Below are 13,718 nucleotides of genomic sequence, written 5' to 3' on the forward strand. Positions count from 1 at the left end.
GAAGTTTTATAGCCCCAGCAAAGCTCCCTGGGAAAAAAGATATGCAGATTAGCTCTACTCCAAGAGGAAGAAAGAAAGCCGTCTCAGTAGAGCCACCTACTGGTTGTAGCTATCCTACGTTCGATGTCCAACCCTTGGAAACATGACTAAGGATATTAGCCAAACCAAGAGTCTTCTGCAAAAGGAAAACAGTCAGGAGAGACATGTATATGACTAGCTAAAGTTATAGTCACCTTTACAGGCTTATGATGGCGTGAGAAGGTCAGCACGAGACCTTATGGCTGCCTCCACACATGGATGGAAAAACCAGATAGACAAATAAACTGCGCTTTTAGTGAACTTACCCAAGTCCAGCAATATCTGACACCAGGTTTCCTAGAGCAGCAGCTGCAAGCAACCAAATAAAAATCATTACACAAGAGATAAACACACACTTCTGTAATGCATCGAGCTTGACAGGCCATTTCTGACAACCTCTGCCTTTTATCACCAGGTTGTTTTTAGGTCCCATATTCTGAGCTTATTACCTCCTTAATATATATTTATAGCTATAGCAGTCGGGTGTCTATTTTTCTAATACACAGCTCCAAATCACCTGCCTAAACAATGGCTTTGAAACATAACCTTGCTGACTGCCTGCTGCCGCCATTAGGGGGAGCTCAGGAGCTTACCACAAAATTTTCACAAACAGTATGCAGTAAGCTCACAAGCTCCCTCTAGTGGAGGCTGCAGGCAGTCACAATGTTACATTTTAAAATTAGGGTTATGCAGAAGATCTGGGACTGATAGCTGTGATCACTATAAAGCTCTAGGTTACGAAAATAATATGCACTATTTACTTTAATATCATGCTTGAGGAACCCAAAACAGAAGAGAGAGTCTGGTGGACCCTGCTCATTCTTGTTTAACATGGTCAGCCATTTATCTAAATGGTCAACATGTAATACTACCCCATGCAGTTAGTGCTCACGGAGGTTTGTTCTTCAAGAGAAAGCAGCTTTGTATAAGCTACGTGGGAGACTTCCCAGCTCTTCCTAGAGTTCGGGAGCTCCAATTGGTGTCTCCTGGATGTTCCAGGAAAAAGCAGCACTCCATGAGCTGTGTGAAAGGTTTCCTAGCTCTTCCGAGAGTTCAGAAGGTCTGCCCGCTTCCGGGAGTCTCCCAGACATTCTACGAGAGTTGGCAAGTATGCCTAATGACAATACTTCTGGATTTTCATGCTCTGAAAAAGGTCTATGATCTTCAAAATGTTGGCCTCTGCGTACTTAAAACTTTGGAAGGCAATAGAGAAGCCAGAAAATCCTCCTTTTTCGTTTTTTACCCAGAGTTACACTTTAATTAAAGGAGCCATGCCTAAGTCCGTTAAAGAGCGATAATGAACCCAATGACAGCCCCTCTTTACTCCTGACTGGGGGACCATAAAAGAGCACACCCTGTATATTAAATAGTACGTCGCTCATGTCTGATAGTGGGGATCACAGGACTGTCATCACACAGGCCATTTTATGGTCCCTGGTGTAGAGGGAATCATAGCGCTCATTTACAGGCGTGTAAAATATGAATTCTTTGTGTATTATCTCGTTATGTTGGAGTAATTACTGCCATCCGATCCTACACCGTCGTGTATAAAGCCTTTTCGACCCAGGAACCGTAGTCACCTGAGAGTCAGAGACAAGATCTCATCATGCCTCATTTATAACCTCATCCAGCATCCTCGCCGCGCTGCGTCCCCCGGGTGTCAGCGCAGGAAGTCATTATCAGACCGAAAAGATGGCCCCCTCACCTCTCCAGAAATAGCTGCGCTTTATTATCAATGCCCCCGAGCAGTCACACGTGAATCCTAAATGACATCGAGCAACCGCAAGCGATGTCATCCGGCTCATCCTGGATATAATGACAGCAGGTGGCACACAATAACCTACAGATACCATGATGGTTCGGATGGCCTGCGAGCGCAACAAGTGGTCAACCCTTTTCAAATGGAAATTTCTTGTAGAAAAAAACAATAATTTAACAAACAAACAAAAAAAATCCCGTAAAAATGTTTTATTCACTGACAGCAAGCAGTGGTAGAAAATAGTGAGAAATTAAAACATAACGCATGTCTAATTTGTAGAGCAATGATTTAAAGGACCCTACTCCGAAAATAGAGAGCAGCTAAGAAAGAGGCTCTGATTCAACACAGGGGTTCAATTCCATGGGGCTGAACTGCGATACCAAGCACAGCCTCTATCCAATGGGCGGCGCTGTGTTTTGTAAGCTGCAAGGAGGCCGTGGGGCTCACATGCCTCTTGGGTCGGGGGTCTGAAATCCCCTTCAACTAGAATGGGTACCGTGCAATTCTACATTTCCCCTGTAGAGGCTGCCACAGATAATCAGCCTGCTGAGGGTTTCAGGAGCTGCATCGGCAGTGGTCAGTTGGTCACCATAGTTTAGAGGACAGGGGTCTACTAAGGTCCATGGGAGTCACTGACACCTGAGCCTGAATCATTTGGCTCCTTCTGTAACTGCCATATAGGCTTCAGTTTTCTAGAGAAGTGTCCCTAGAGATACGTATGCCATAAATGCTTAAGATGGGAATATCCCTTTAAATTGGGATTCACTTTTGAGGAAGGGAACTCCCTGATCTCCTCCCACCTGGTTGTTGTTGACGGAGCTGGTCAAAGCTGTGCTACGCTGTTTCTGGTCGGCGCATCTAGAGGTTAGCAGGATCTCCGTTCTACAGGGAGAGTCAAAAGTCTCTGGAGACCCTTTTATTTCAGAAACTAAAGGGAAAATTTAATATCTTAATACCCCAGAAAATAATGGGTGAGGGGGCCTATCTTTTAGGCTATGTCCAGAACATGGCCGCCATCTTGGCTCAAGAGAAAAATTTTCCAATGGGAAGTGGGTCATGTAGCATATTAAATATCATACAGAACTTTCTCAGAAATCGATTGCCGCAATCAGATTTGTGGTTCAAGCACAGAAAGTACAAAACTTCAGAGTTCAACGTTCTGCTTTCAGCACCAAGGACAACACATTGAACACGTCAAATAGCTGCGCATCACAGGAAATGTTCCCAGTTGTGTTGATAACTTTTGAACCACAAGAGATATTGCAAATCTGATTGTGGCAATCGATTTCTGAGTAAATTCTGGTATGCTACATGACCCCTTTCCCATTGGAAAAATTTGCCCTTGATCTAATATGGTGGCTTTCAAGAAGGCGGCCATGTTCCGGACATAGCCTAAAAGATAGGCCCCCTCACTAATTACTTGCTGGGGTATTCAGATATTTCATTTTCTCTATCATTTCTGAAATAAAAGGGTGTCCTGAGACTTTTGACCCTGTAGAGGCAGATGCGGGCTGTAGGGGTGGGACTGGGACCTGCATACATCAGACATTTGTGGCATATCATTTGGAGCCCCAGTGTCTCAGCAGGCAAAATGAAGTGCCTTAAATGTGATGTCAGACCACAGAAAGTTTTTGTAAAACCAGCTCAGGCTACTTTCACACTAGCGTTCGGGGCTCCGCTTGTGAGCTCCGTTTGAAGGCTCTCACAAGCGGCCCCGAACGCATCCGTCCAGCCCTAATGCATTCTGAGTGGACGCCTGGCCGTGCGGAGGCAAACGGATCCGTCCAGACTTACAATGTAAGTCAATGGGGACGGATCCGTTTGAAGGTGACACAATATGGCTCAATTTTAAACGGATCCGTCCCCCATTGACTTTAATGTAAAGTCTGGACGGATCCGTCTGACTAACTTTCACACTTAGAATTTTTTCTGAAATATAATGCAGACGGATCCGTTCTAAACGGATCCCATCGTCTGCATTATAGGAGCGGATCTGTCTGTGCAGACCCCAGACGGATCCGCTCCGAACGCAAGTGTGAAAGTAGCCTCAGTTAGGCGAAAAACAAAAAATAGTAATACTCAACTTAGTGATTCCCCTCCGCTCCAGTTCCAGTGCTTACAGGGTCCCTGCATGCCTCTCAGCCTGACCGTAGAAGTGACTTGTGTGCCAAGACGGGACCAGGAAGTGGAGACCATAGGGGCCCGCTGAGCATCAGAACCAGAGCGACGGAGAACCGGTGAGGTGAGCATCCCTTAATTTGTTTTAGACCGACCCGAGACAGTTTTAAACATTTTTTCAGTGGCCAGACATCCCCTTTAAAGTCCCCAGGGCTACAAAAAAGGCTACTTTCTCCCAAAAACAGCACCATACCTGTCCACAGGTTGCTTGTGGTATTGCAGCTCAGCTCCATTGAAGTGAATGGGGTTAAGTTGTAATACCACACACAACCTGTGCACAGGTGTGGTGCTGTTTTTGGAAACAAGCAGCCATATTTTTGTAGTCCTGGAGAACCTCCTTTAAACCATCAAAAAGGCTCAATATGCCCTTTTATAGCTAATCCCCTATCCACAATGCCATTGTCATTAGCCAAATACCCTTGCTCCCTGTGCCACTTACCTGCCATGGTGGATATCCCTAAAAGGGCTCCAATATGGAATTCTATCTGTGTTCCCTGAAAGTAAAATATAAAAGATTGAATTAACTATTATAAACGCCAACAGACAAAATACACAGACCCCCGAGTAGATGAGTACCCCAGCGTGGCAGTGAGATGTGGGAACACTTGATGAGTATGTGACGGGAGAATACTCAGATGCTTCAAAAAGCCTGCTTGCCGGCTTGAAGCCTGTTTACTGGTCCATACCCAAGTATGTGGGATAAGTAGTGCTGCCGATCTCTGAGGTTTTCGGGATAATACTCAGGTCATGTTTTAGGACAACTTTTTTCGCCAAGACATTGACCTTGGGTAACTACCATTAAAGGGGTTTTCTAGGTTCAGGATATTCACAGACTATCCTCAGGATAGGTCATCAATAGCAGATTAGTGAAAGTCCAACTCTCAGCACCCCCACAATCCCAGGGGCCACAGTAATTATATGAGCACTGCGGCCTCTTCGTTGTTTACACGGGTCTGCCAACCTACACACCATCTACTTAGATGGTAAAGGATATTTCAGCTTCATGAGATGAAGCCAATCTTCTACTTAGAAGGCATCTGTCAGCAGTTTTGTACCTATGACACTGGCTGACCTGTTCCATGTGCGCTTGGCAGCTGAAGGCATCTGTGTTGGTCCCATGTTCATATGTGCCCGCACTGCTGAGAAACATGATGTTTTATATATGCAAATGAGCCTCTAGGAGCAACGGGGGCGTTGCCGTTACACCCAGAGGCTCTGCCATCTCTACAACTGCCGTGCCCTCTGTACTTGACTGGGCCAAATGTGATGACGTTTTCACTGCCTGGTCCTGTCATTTAAAGTGCAGGTCGTGATAGGAAATGAAAAGGGGGGGGGGCGGAGGAGGGAGTACATATAAGACTTCTGACGATCAGGTATGACAACGTACTTCCGAATATTTATACCCCTATCGCATCACCTGATCCAAATCTATACCCCAATCAACCACCTGTTGCTGAGGCAGGGAAAGATTATTTCCTAAATCCCAGCACTGATTGGATGAGACTGCAGACCAATCAAGTCCTGTTACCAACCTGAGCAGATTCTGCCCCAGGATGGTAACAGCACTTCAGCCAATCAAAGGACGTTACTATCCAAATTAATTCTGCCCAGTGATGCGATCTTCTTATTGTTTTGACAGGAACATTCCCTCCAAAACCTTTGAGGGATCCAACATAAATGACTATAATCCAATGGGAATCCCTCCCTACAGACCGGGCTCCTGACATACCCTGCACACATAGCTGCCAACTGTCCCCACTTTGGCAGAACTGTCCCTGATTTTCAGAGACAGTCCTGGGCAGAAAATGGGCAAGGCTAACATAAACCCCCAGCCATAACTAGGCTTTCTTAAAGGCAAGTATGTGCACTGCCTCTGATAAGTAGAAGACGGACCAAGGGAATCAGTGGAGTGCTGTTACTTGTGAATCACTGATCAGATATTGATGGTCATAATATTTACTGTAAGTCGGGGAAATCCCTTTAATACTTTGATATACACAGCATTATATTAGCGGTCAGAAGATGACACTGTAGAGTCCCCTAGTGGGGCCAAAAAAAAAAAAACATAAAAGACATTTTTATAAAAAGTGTACACATTAAAAAAGTGAAACAGCTCCATCTATGGAACAAAAAAATTATTATAAATGAATATATAATTATTTATAAAATATTAATATATTTATGGGCTGTCATGGGCCAAAAAAGGGTGTGGCTTGTGACTGCCCTACCCATAAAGGGGGGTTCCCAAGGGTTTGTAGGCATTCCCAAGGCGGGTCTTACCAACTACAACACACAAGACGTGAAAATGTATTAAGAGGTGTGAACCTGGCGTGTGACAGGCCAGTCCTCAGTAATGTGCCCCAAGGATTTTATTTACTGAAGATTTGGGGTTTGGGGAGGGGCGGTTTTTTTAACCCTTTAGTAACCGCAGGTAACTGGGATATAGAGCACACAGAATAACGTTGTATGTCGGAAGGCTGCTGAAAAAACCACAACATCCTATTACACAATTACAGGGTAAACCAGTATGATAACCGTCCTCAGGCAAGGTCTCTGGCGCGATCACACCGAGGCTCGTTAACACCAATGCCCAAATGCCTCAGCAGATGTAACACAATCCTAAAAGTCAGGGCAGTGACGGGCCGCACCGACTGCATACTGAACAACCATCCGAATGTATCTCCTGACTGGTCACATAGTCATGATGGGGGGCGGTGATCACAGTGGTGAGGGCGAGGAATACACGAAGGGGCTTAGCACTTCCACCCAGACTTCTCTTATGAAGTCTTCACAATTGGATGCCATCAGTTTCCCTATTATACCTTCATATACATGAGCCATCAACTGCATGGGTTTTCTGACTTTCTGGGGATGTGCCGGGAAAAAAAAAAAAATATAAAAATAATGTAAAACAACTTATAAAGAAGTATTAAAAACTGTACTAAATAATGTCAGGAAAAACCTGAAGAGACAAAGGACACATGGTGATGTTGACAAACGCTAAATTATTTTTGTATATTGTGAGAAAAAAAATATATAAAGCTAAAAAATAATAATTCTTAAAAAAAAAAAATATATAAAAAAATCCTACATGTATAGACCCCCCTTTTATAAAGACAGATTTATTTTTATTGAAGAAAAGCCCCTTCACTGCTCTGCTGGAGCTTTGATATTCTGCTGATGAACCAGAAAGCCCAGGATGAATAGTGTTAGAAATCCCCTCAACCCCCCTCCCCACTAATGCCTTATTTGTGACTGCAATCTAGAGCCGCTCCTTTAAACCTTAAAGGGAGTGTGTCACCAGGAAATTCACTGATAAACCAGGCACAATGGCTTGTGGGACTAGGACAGCTGAATGTAATGATAACTTTCACTTAGCGGTTCCTTCATTCTGGAGAAGAAGAAAAAAAAGTAATCCATATGCAAATGAGAGGTTATGTGCACTGAGGGAGGGTCCAAGTCACTCTTGCTCCTCCTGCTTCCTCTACCAGGCCCTCCTTCTTCTTGACTGACGGGGCCTGAGAGGACTATGTAGGAACCTGACGGACTTGGGTCATCCACGCATTGCATGGACGGCCATTTATCTATGTGGCCACCACGTAATACACCCAATCAGCCAATGGAAACTAACCCTGGCAAAACCAGCTGTACGACAGGGGTCTGAGGAGGTGGATCTATGGCGATCCATCTGATTACCGCAGAGTCTCTCATACTAAAGGGGACGTCTGTCTTGAGGACAGGACATGTTCTATTTTTTCGCGGAACAGACATGCAGACATGTAACGGAATGCACACAGAATAACTTCTTTTTTTTTTTTGTGGACCCATTGAAATGAATGGTTCCGCATACGGTCCGCAAAAAAATAAATAAATAAAATAATAATAATAGAACGGACACGGAAAGAAAATACGTTTATGTGCATGAGCCCTAATTTGCACCATTTTTGCAACAAAGGACAGCAACACCTAAAGGCCCATGCGCACAAACATATTTTTTGACTCCGTGTGCATCCCATGTTCGTATGTCTGCAAGTCCGTTCCGCAAAGAAATTTAATATGTCCTTGCCCGGTTTGCGGCATTGTTACAATGGATCCGCAAAAAAAACAAAAAAAAAAACGTATGTAACATGGACGTCACACAGCTGTCAACCATTTTTTTTTGCGGACCGCAAAATACATACGGTCGTGTGCATGAGCCCTAAGGCCATCTGAACGTCGCCTCAGTCAACAATGTGAGGAAGCAGGTTACTATTATCTGTGGCTTTACCGCCTGCACACTGACATCTGTAAAATAACATGTGTGTCAGCTAGGAGAAGATCCGGCAGGAGGCCCACGTATGACGTGCCTTAGTGAGTCCTCCTCCCAGGGTGACCTTCCAGGAGAGAAAGTCAATTGTGTTACTAAAAAAAGGATGGAAGGAATAGCGGTGCGAGTGACACTCTCTCCGCGCAGCTGTCAAGGAGCCGAACAGAGGTTCACAAACATGTTCAGTGCTACCAGCTCGTAAACATCACGGAAATACCCACAAGGGAGCTGACCAACGTGGCAAGAGCACAAAGGGGAAGAGAAAAAAGATCCTAATTGAAGCAAAAAAATATATAATATAAAAACTCTACATCAGTCCTTCCATATCTTCACCAATCCCCACACAGGGTCAGCCGCTCTCCAGATCTCCTGTGTCCTGTTTTGTACTGTGGAGCCCAAACGTTACAAGGGATAATATTACATTCAGATAGCGGGCCCATTTTTGGTTTTGCATTTTCATTTTTTTCCTCCCCATAAAGTTTTAAATTGTACGTTCATATAGCCATATGAGGGCTTATTTTTTGCGGGATAAGTTGTATTTATTAAGGGCACCATCTAATTTACCATGTCTGTTATTGGAAAAGGAGGAAAAAAATATATTTGTGGGGTTAAATTGAAAAAAAAAACACAATTCCACCAAGGTTTTTGGGGTTTTGACATCACAGTGATCAATGTGCGCTAAAAATTACATGACCCCCCTATTCTGCGGTTCAATCCGAGTATGGCGATACCAAACTTGTAGTTTTTTGTTTTTTTTTTAACTACGAAAAAATAAGCCTTTGAAAAAAAAAATCTAAAATTTTCCAACAGCCATATCCTTTTTATATATGATATATGTCTTTTTTATGTGTTTTTTTGCAGGACAAACTGTAGTTTTTAATAGTACTATTTTTGTGGTACATACGACTTTTTGATCACTGTTATTTAATTCTTTGGGTAAAAAAGGTGACTTAAAAATGGCCAATTGTGTTTTTAATTTTTTTCCCATTATGGAGTTCACCGCACAGGAAATTTTTTTTAATAGCTCAGACATTTTTGGGAGCAGCGATACATATGTTTATTTTTTTTAATTGTTAATATATTTTTATTTGTATAATTGGGAGAGATGGTGATTTAAACTTTTAATATTTTAATTTTTGTTTTTTAAACGTTTTTTTACTTCTATATAATAACTTTTATAACCCCCTTAGGGGGCTAGAACCTTGGATCTTTTGATCCCTTGCCTCTTAAAGATTCTATTAGGAGGAAGAGAGATCAACTAGGACACTGTGCATGGCGGCCATACGAATGAGACAGGCCAAAATGACATATTTAGAGATGATCGTCTACTGGTCAGTCACTTTCGGTGTAATGAAAGAAGTTTGATTGCAAACAACCCGCTAAATCTTTCCAGATGAGCATCATGAATTCAACAAATTAAGTCCTAACATGGGTGTTAGATGGGTACATGAAACACCCACCAGGCATGGACTTTCGCACACTTCCATTTAAGCCTCATGCACACGAATGTTGTTTGGGTCCACATCTAATCCGCATTTTTTGCAGATCGGATGCAGATCCACTCACTTTAATGTGGCTGCAAAAGATGCGGAAGGCACGCGGCCGGTATCCATGTTTTGCGGACCGCAAAATACAGTATGGCTGTGTGCGCGAGGCCTTTTTAAAGGGGGTTTTCGTAGAGTACAATATTGATGAACTAGCCTCAGGATTGGTCATCAATATCAGATTGACAGGGGTCCGACACGCGGCACCGATCGGGCAGCCATGGCGCCAGAAACTATGCAATGTACGGACTGGAATCAGACAGCTCCAAATACTGTGTAGTGGTCGTGCAGGGGTACTGCAGAGCAAATCCCATTCTGAGCTGCAATACTCAAAACTACACAGTGGGGGCAGACTGGGAACTTAAAGAGGACCTTTCACCTGGAAAAACATTGTGAACTAAGTATACTGACATATACAGCGGCGCCCAGGGATCTCACTGCACTTACTATTATCCCTGGGCTCCGCTCCGTTCTCCCGCTATGTCCTCCGGTATGTTCGGGGACTTGGTTATAGTAGGCGGAGTCTGCCCTTGTTCTGCTGGGCGTCTCCTCCTCCTAGGCTGTGAGCTCTGTGCTGCGATTGGCCAGCGCTACAGCCTAGGAGGAGGAGACGCCCAGCAGAACAAGGGCAGACTCCGCCTACTATAACCAAGAGTCCTAAGTCTCCGCCTACTATAGCCTACTGAGCGAAGATGCCGGAGGACATAACGGGAGAACGGAGCGGCGCCCGGGGATAATAGTAAGTGCAGTGAGATCCCTAGGCGCCGTTGTATAGGTCAGTATACTCAGTTCACAATGTTTTTCCAGGTGAAAGGCCCTCTTTAAAGTCGCCCTGGAAAAAAATACTAAAAGTGGCCCCGTTTTGTAGTTGGGTCCAAATTGATGGAAGGCAGGGCCATCAATACCATATTGTGGCACATTATACCACCCCAACAGAGCCAAATACTAGAGTCCATCACAGAATACTGCCAGCAGCACAAAATACAGCCTCAAACACTTCCACTGGCCGACCGTGAAGAGGGCCCAGGCGGCCCCCTGGGCATTGGCCCACCGGGAAATTTCCTTGTAAGGTCTATGGCCAATCCTCCCCTGCTAAAAGTGTATGGAGGCTTCTGCTCTATACACTGTATAGTTTCCGGTGTCGACAGCAGCCCGAAAATGTTGATCCGGTGCCGGACCTCCACCGATCTGATATTTATGACCTATCTTGAGGAAAACCTCATACATATATTATTTATTCTGGCACACAGACAAAGTTGTCACAACCCACAGTAAACCCCATACGAAACGTTCAGTCACTAGATGCTATAGTATACACGACATCACTTTTTACACCTGTCAAAAAAAAAACATTATTTCCGCCTCCACAGCCTCCTACACAGCGCAGAAACCTCATTAATTCACCACCTACTACTGAGTCTGCATTATGGATTCTGGGATCTCGGCCCGTGGCTTGTGGGTCCTGGTAAACGAAGCTGCGGCTCTACTAATAAACTGTAATTATTATACAATGAGACAAACACTGGCAGAACACTGCACACGGGGTAACATTAGGGTAGGAGGTGGGCAGCGAACGCTACCAGACGAGCGGACCACAACATGACCATTAAACCACCTGATATGGCAGAACACTATACACGGGGTGCCATCAGGCTAGGAGGTGGGCACCGAACGCTACCAGACAAGCGGACCACAAGATGACCATTAAACCACCTGATATGGCAGAACACCATACACGGGGTGCCATCAGGCTAGGAGGAGCTAGAAGGTGGTTACCGAACGCTACCAGACGAGCAGACCACAACATGACCATTAAACCACCTGATATGGCAGAACACCATACACGGGGTGCCATCAGGCTAGGAGGTGGTCACCGAACGCTACCAGACGAGCGGAACACAACATAACAATTAAACCACCTGATATGGCAGAACACTATACACGGGGTGCCATCAGGCTAGGAGGTTCACACCCACCGAACGCTACCAGACGAGAGGACCACACTGACCACCTGATATGGAGAACGCAGACTATAACCGACTACCATAGAGCAGTAACTCTGAACAATGAAAAGTGACAACCTTTTAGGACATGATGCGCTAAAGGGGTTGTCAAAGGGGTTCAAATACCCTTTCAGAGAACTAATAGAGGGTACCTCATCATGGCCACTACACAGAGTACAGAGCAGTCGGCTTCTGGCTCCACCCACTCTTCAGTTTCTAAACAGCCCCTGATCGTTACGGGTGTCGGTTGTCAGACCCCCACCGATCTGATACCGATGAGTCACCAATATCTGTAATCCGGACAACCCGGATGAGCATTGTAATACACAAAGTTGTTAAAGGCTATGGACACCTTCAGAGCAATTTTTGATGATTGAATTTTGGGCAAAAAATAATTTTTTTAAATGGTCTTTAATTAAAAAAAAATAATAATCAGCCTTTTTTGAGTTATAGGAGTTAAAAAAAATAAAAATAAAATCTGTCTGTTTTCAGAATATCAATACAGTAAGCAGACAGATTTTTAACCCATGTACCTTAAAAAATTGCTGAAAATTTTTAATAAAGACCAAAGGTAAAAAAATTATTTTTAGTCCAAAATAAGTAAAATATTGTAAATATATATATATATTGCCCCAAAGGTATCCACAGCCTTTAAAGGGGTTGGACACTTTCTGCTTCTTGTTGACCAATGTGTTTGTGAGAGGATTATACGGCACTTACTAATATAGTCTTTGTTGAAATTCTGCACCATTTTCAATATCTGGAGTCTTTTCTGACGTTCACACCGAGGTGCTGTCCAAAAAATGGCTGCTGATGGGGGGGGGGGGGTCATGTGACCAGACAGATCACCTCCATGTGATATCTTCTCAATTCAAACGCACTGCTCCTGCCATCTGCGCTTGAACTGTTGGGAGTTTAGTGCAGGTGCAGTGTGTCTGAATGGAGGAGGCATCACATGGAGGTGATTTTCACATGACCCTCCATCGGCAGCCATTTTATGGACAGGACCTTTGTGTGGACAGCCGCCGCTCCCGTTCACTTCTATGGGCCCAACGGCTACATTCAGCAGCCCCATAGAAATGAATGGAGGGCAGCTGCGCATGCGCACGTGCCCTCCACCACTTTCGGGGGTTCCATTTAGGAGATGTGCAGTGGGACACGCACCTATCAGACAATGGGGGCATATCCAAGCGATACGACCCCATTGTCTCAGATGAGAAAACCCCTTTAACAGGTTAACAGATCCATCAATAACATCTTGTTGACGGTTTCCAAGTACTACCAGATTAGTTTTCTACGGAAATAAGAGAATTAAAGGGAATGAAGACAATGCAAACATTTGTGTAAGAAGAATGCCCCCTTTACTGCGCCCTCTACTTGTATCGTTCAGATAAGAGCTCTTCTTACCGCAGCAATCATAATAGCGTTATCCAAGAAGCCGAACCCAATAAACGGTAGTGCATTGTGGACGAAGACTGCAAGACAGAAATGAGAAATCAGAGCGGGCTCAGGAGACTCTCTGGGTATGAAAATGTTTTTACAAACATAAAATCTGCTGCTGAATGAAAAGAAAGCCTCAAAATGAGACTCTAAATACCGTGACATTTCGGTCGGAGCGCCCATTAAAAAGTAAATGCAGCTACTGAATAGTAATAGGTCGGTGCCAATCGGCTGCGGGATCACATTAATCAAAGAGATATTTAAAGGGCTTGCCCAGCGGGATTAAATATTTTCTGTATGGCCCAGCATGTGTCATTCAGAAAAAGAAATTACTCATGTCACCGATCGCCGCTGCTGCCGAACCCCTCCGCTCTCCGTTTCCTTGTCCAGCTCGACACACAGGAAATCCC

The 13,718-nt window shown here is 44.4% G+C and overlaps 1 protein-coding gene across 2 annotated transcripts in view; it reads right to left on the bottom strand.

The window, feature by feature from the left end:
• TMEM65 (transmembrane protein 65) overlaps window positions 1-13,718 on the bottom strand; it is a 71,199-nt gene that overhangs the window by 11,893 nt on the left and 45,588 nt on the right. For both annotated transcript variants that reach the window (XM_044293559.1, XM_044293560.1), the window contains 3 exons: window positions 13,276-13,343; window positions 4,455-4,509; window positions 345-387 (listed from right to left, as the gene is read on the bottom strand). In XM_044293559.1, coding sequence (XP_044149494.1) covers window positions 345-387; window positions 4,455-4,509; window positions 13,276-13,343 — 166 coding nt within the window. The remainder of the gene's footprint in view (window positions 1-344; window positions 388-4,454; window positions 4,510-13,275; window positions 13,344-13,718) is intronic.

This window comes from Bufo gargarizans, chromosome 5 (assembly GCF_014858855.1).
Source record: "Bufo gargarizans isolate SCDJY-AF-19 chromosome 5, ASM1485885v1, whole genome shotgun sequence".
Lineage (NCBI taxonomy): Eukaryota > Metazoa > Chordata > Amphibia > Anura > Bufonidae > Bufo > Bufo gargarizans.